At 39.8% G+C, this 6,000-nt stretch overlaps 1 protein-coding gene across 1 annotated transcript; it reads right to left on the bottom strand.

Annotated features, from left to right (window-relative positions):
- Positions 1 to 1,388: 1,388 nt before the first annotated feature.
- Positions 1,389 to 3,143, bottom strand: LOC124634642 (cingulin-like). Its single transcript, XM_047170301.1, has one exon. The coding sequence runs from the start codon at positions 3,141 to 3,143 to the stop codon at positions 1,389 to 1,391; it is 1,755 nt and encodes a 584-aa protein (XP_047026257.1).
- Positions 3,144 to 6,000: the final 2,857 nt, after the last annotated feature.

The raw sequence follows: 6,000 nt of genomic DNA on the forward strand, positions 1-6,000 counted from the left end.
AACCAAGGAACCGTTCCGTAAATAAATAATAGCTATTTTTATACTAGGCTTATTATTGGAACTGGGTACCATACTGGGAGTATGTTTTGGTGCAGATTATGAATTAAATGTGTGTTTAAGTGTTATGGTTAATTAGTGGTAATAATTTGAATTGACGTTCATTTTATACACTGTTTAAGTCCAGGTTTAATATGTTAAAAACAGATTAAATCCTTCGTGATGAAAAATGATAGTTATTTGATAGAGGCCAAATAATGTACAAACCTGACAAAAAAAAACACTGTTTTTATTACAAAAGATGAAACTTTAGCAACTGAATATACTGCTTTCTTTTAAAAAAAGGTGCACACTTATATTTTATGTTTCGTCATAGACTAATAGCTTTGTCCTAGTAGATTAAGTTCATACATAAAAGTTTTAAGTATTATATCCCACGGAAGCTAATTAAACTTATCTTTACTACTTCACGATACGATTTTCAGTTTTATTTGATTTAATTTAATTAACTTTTACATCTCTCAATTGATTTTAAATAATAATTAACTAGCTATTCCCCGCGGTTCCACGCGTTTTTCTCTGTCATACACCCTAATGAAAAGTAGCCTAGCGTCCTTCTTCAGGTTAAATCGCTGAAAACAGCTAATGATCAAATTCAAACATGCTCAACGATTCTACCACATAAATGTTTCTACCACACAAAACCACCATATTAGCAAGGCAAATACCGACCATAAATAGTAATAAACATTATGTAGATACCTATAATAAATAATTAATAACGAAAGGTATCTTATGTGTAAGATATAATGACCGCAAGCCAACACGACCGCGAGCCTAATGGAGAAAATTAGGTGCAACCCAAGAGGTTTATAAGGCAGTATGTTCTTGTTCGTGCATAATAATATGCTTTATATTGCTAATTTGGGGGTTAGTATTGAGAATAATTTAGGAGGTAGGAAGTAGCAGCCGACAAAGTGGAATGGGACTAATTTCAGCATATCACAGGAATATTATAAAAGTGTGCGCTTTTGAAAAACAAAAAATGAAAAACTAATGTAGTGTTTAAAATAGCATTCTTCTTCATTAGTTCGATCATGAACTTTGGTAATAATGTGTATTGAACAAATAACTACCTAATGTCTTTAAAATCGTTTGCAATGCTTAGAACATGGCGTCGAATCACGCAATAAAGCATTTTGGTATAAATGAGAACCAAAGTGATTACTCTAATTCCTTTGGTCAGTCTACAAATGACTTCAACACCTGCAAATACTTCACAAATTACCCAACCATTTAGAACAAAACAACAACTGAACATTCTGAAAATTTAATAAACAGACCACAAACATTTTGTTTTAATTGCATTAACGAGGTACATTTAAATAGTTTCACTTAGCCTCCCCGTTGTCCCTCTGAGGAATGTAAACCCTTTCGAATAGTTCCCCCATTCTTTCACCATTGAGACAAAATCCACCCACCATACTTTCCTCACCAAAAGACTTGTTATTGTTACCCCCAACAAGTACATTTCCAACTTTATTACCGCGCATTAGAGTTGAAAGTTCACTGTTGTAACTTTGGTTTTGGTTGCGTGATGCTTTTGGGATGGGGTTAAATTGTGCAGGAACCTGATCGTGGATGCCGCTCGCTGCTTGGAATATGGACTCCAGTGCGAGCTGATCCTGCATCCTCCTCTGTATCGCCGTTGCTTGAACGTTAGCAACTATCTCTTTATACTTGGTCTCGAGTTTGTCCAGAGAGGTGTTCAATTCAGCTTGGTTTTCATCAGTCAATTCATTCACAACCTGAGCCCTCTGTCTTACTAACTGCAGCTGCAATGAACATTCAGCTAAATGTTTCTCTCTCTGTAGCTGCGCTAGCTTAGCTTCATAGATTTTGGTACATTTTGCTTTAGATTTCTCCACTTTGTTAAGCCGTTTTTCTAATTGCTGAGCTTTAAACCTTATTGTATCACCTGACATATCGTCGCCAGATCTTTCCATGAATTTGTTGAGCATTGAATGAAAATTATTCTTCTGCTCTTCTACCTGAGACTTTAAACGCGTTATTTCTGCGTCTTTAGCTTCTAAGAGCTTGTCCTTCTCTTCGATCAAATCATCTTTACATTTATTTATATCTTTAACTTTCATCGTAGCGGTGTCCTGTATTTTGTTTATAGTATCCTCATAGGTTTCGCGTAACTCTTCTATTTTCTTCTCGTAAAATTCTTTAGTTTCCTCTCTCGCTGCTGTTCGGACCTTGATTAACTCTAGTTTATACTTTGCTTCGGTTTCATCTATTTCATTTTTCTTTATCTCATTTGCGTGATCTAACTGATCCTGTAAGTTATTTAATCTCTGTATCAAAGAATTGCGATTATCTTGCATCTCTTGAAGTTGGCATTTTAAAGAGTTTAGAGTGATGTTGCTTTCATTATTTCGAATGAACGCGCTTGTAGCATTATCAACCTTTGTTATACACTCATAAATGTAATCTTCCTGTTTTTGGTTTTTAGCATCTTCTTTCAAAGCTACTAGCTCCTTTTGAAGCAGCAAGTTTTGCATCTTAATCTCTCTCAATTTTTTCACAAGATTATTAGCCCTATATTCATAGCCTTCCTCAGTTTCTGTATAAGTCTGTAATATCTCTGGACAGGTATAACAAAAAACATTTTGTTTATGAGTTGGAAACTGGTCTTTTATAATTGTTATAGGTAATTCGCTACTTGTCAAGCTTTCCGTAACTTTATCCAAGTCTTGTGAATAGCAATCTGTTTCCGAGATGTTTAATTTTTTGCTGTCGAATATGACTTTGGTTCGTGGTTCGTCCGAATTGATGACCATATACTCTACTTCAGTCGAGGATTCTTCGCTGATGAGATCGTCAGATAGAGGTAGCAAATCCTTTGGAGGTTGGTTCAAGAATGGCAAATCTAGTACCCCCCTAGCAAGTTGGTAACAAAGGACAAAAACGTACTTATTCCGCAAAGGTTTTTCATTTTCCTTACAATCTGAAAGCCTTTGTATCCAATTGTCGCAGATTTTAATCACGTTTTGGTCGACCAACTGTCCTAAATAAGGCCGTAACAGTTGCAAATACCTCTTAAACTCCAGATCTAGGTTTGTAGAATCATTTTCCTCCATAGTGAATATCGTTTCGTGGCATTAAAATTTTTCAAATTTTGCGTTACCGAAATGACAAATCTAAAACGTCATAATATGCGTCAATAATGAGGTCAATGATGAAGTTTTTTGCACGTTGACACGTTCTAAAAATCTATTAGTAAAAAAATTCAAGGAGGTTTCTACCAATAATTTGTGATTAAGTCAGTACTAAAAATAACTGTCTAAAAAGGGAAGGTTCGATTGTTTGCATTGAAAAGGCTCCCAAAATACATATTTAATTAATTTTAAAAAATCTTTCACTGCAAATTGTGATGCTGCACTATGGTTAAGAGGCATTTTATGCAATATAAGGGATACAAGAAAAAATTCTAGCAGGACGCGGGTGAAAACCACGAAAAAAAACAGATTAAAGTATTTAAAATATTTAATTCACAACATATCGACAATCGGTTCAGCACCGCTCCCGAATTCAGAGTAATTCAGACAATGAATAAGAAAAACATCAAAACACAACAAGCCCATTATAATTTCACGAGATTTTAAAAGCATCACATCCCAAAAGTGGGTACACAATAGAAGAGCTGATTCGACATTTACAATTCCACACAACGTTTTGACCACGGTTCGTATTACATTACGTTTTATTTGGAACACTGCGAAACCTTTTGTTAATCCTAGACTACCCCAATGTGGTAGGCAAAAAGTTTTTAGGCACAAAGAAGATTATACTTTTGGTCAGACAAAAAAACCTGCGAACGGTTTGTGGGACCAACCAAGGGTCGTGTGTTTCTCTTTAATAAAACATGTGTTCTGTGCGGGCAGTTTTCGTGAGGCAAGTTTATTAAAGACTAGCTGTTGCCCGCAACTTCGTCTGCGTGGGCAATATAGAATAGTCAAAATACTACTTATCCCGTAGGTGCATTCTTTCACGTGACAGTATAATTAGGATAAGCACTTAGCAGTCGCATAGATTCATTGATCAAGGTTGTGTTGTGGATGTGACCATTTATCTAAACAAAAGAAGTAAAGTTTGTGACGTTGTGAATATCTCTGGATCCAGTCAGCCAATTTGGAAAATTATAACGTATGGTGCGTAAGTAATTTTCACAGGAAACAGTTATAATCTATGTCTATATGCTTTGAGTGTGACAAAGCTGTCATTTGTACATTTTCTGCAGCTGCTGCGACTAATCAGAAGCCAGAAAGTCTGTCAGTCTTACCATGGATATCGTCTTGTGTAGTTGACTGGATTGAAGGTAGCTAGATAGGTAGTCGCTCCAAGCAAAATATTGGTACTCAAACAGATTCGGTGACTGGAAGCCCAACACCAACATAGTTGGGGAATAGCTGGATGGATGATAAAATGAGTCATCATCATCAGCAGGCGCATAGGGTAGGATAGTTTCACTACTGGGAAGAAACACTTGTATGACGGGGATTTTCTGTGCACTTACTCACTATGGTAAGGCTGACCCCACATTAGGCGTGCGCGATCCTCGGGCGTGTGAGTAGCGCGGGCGTCGCGAGCGCGCTGCGTGAACGTCGCGTTTTGCTGCCCTGCGGCATGTGCACGCGAGCACGCGGCGCTCGAGTTGCGTTCTTACCCCTTCGCCCGCTATCCCCGCCGCCCGCTAAACGCCTTAGCAGTTAAACGTCAAGGAGAGCGGCGCGTGCGCGACGCGAGCGCGCTGTAGGTAAATGCCGCAGGGCAGCAAAACGCGACGCACGCGCGGCGCCCGCGCTACTCACACGCCCGAGTTCGTACTTGAAACCTGCAGTTTTGCCAAGGTTTTCAAAATGTACACTTGCAATTTGTCATTTCTTGGTGGAGCCAGCAAATCGAAAGAAACATACGGCCTCTGCCTCGAATTTTGCGGGCAGCGGGGCGGCGGCGGCGGCGGCGCGGGAGCGGCAGGATCTTACGCGTATAATCAAATGGACCGGCCCTCGAATACAGCGGCGCGGGAGCGGCGCGGCGGCGGGCAATGAGCGGTGCGCTCCATTCAAGCGGCGACCGCCGCGTCGGGCGTCTGCATTGTAGGCATAGTGTTATACATTTTTTTTGTGACTTATCAAAATGTCTTAGGACGTGCAAGAGCTAATTATTTCGGCCATCTTTGATAGGACACCCATATGGAACAGCAAACACAATAGAACACAACACTGCTATAGTGCCGCGCGATCTGCCCGCTAGTTTCGAGAACAGGTATGCGTTGCCCGCCCCGCTCCCGCGCCGCCGCCGCTGCCGCCCCGCTGCCCGCAAAATTCGAGGCAGAGGCCTAAGTGTTGTATACTGTGCGTCACTACCGCACACACCGGGAAAATTTCGCTCTTGCGGATGACGTTTATATACCATATTTTGTGTCACACAGGACGACAGTATCCACCGAAACACTTTCAAAGATCTGATGAACGAACAAATCAGACCTGACTTGGTCACCTGGGGCCAATCAGAGCTCTATGAAGCGCTCATATGCTTTGGCTCCTACTGTTATTGCGGTTTCTGAAAATTTATTCACCTCATTCAACGATGAATGTAATTCTGATGGTACTATTAAGAACACTTGCTTAGCGCAGAAGCTGACGTTGGCAGGTCGACTCTTTTGACTTCTCGAATAGGATACCATTAGTTTTTGTGCAATGCACACCTGTAATGCATGCTGGATTTGCAACAGAAAACAATTCTGTCTTTGTGATTGAATGACATCAAACGTAGTTTTATATAAAAGGTGTTTTTTTAGACTTGGCTCGGGTCCTACTGAGACTGTTCGTAATCGTGACCAGTGTATTTGCGATCAGAAGTTGAAAGTAAGCATGTCTCTGGTATGCGACGCGTAATTTGTACGTTTTCAGACGCATAAAGCATTTTACGTGA

This window comes from Helicoverpa zea, chromosome 1 (assembly GCF_022581195.2).
Source record: "Helicoverpa zea isolate HzStark_Cry1AcR chromosome 1, ilHelZeax1.1, whole genome shotgun sequence".
NCBI classification, from domain to species: domain Eukaryota; kingdom Metazoa; phylum Arthropoda; class Insecta; order Lepidoptera; family Noctuidae; genus Helicoverpa; species Helicoverpa zea.

Coding starts and splice junctions, on each gene's coding strand:
- LOC124634642 (XM_047170301.1), bottom strand. CDS start 3,143: ATGGAGGAAAATGATTCTACAAACCTAGATCTGGAGTTTAAGAGGTAT.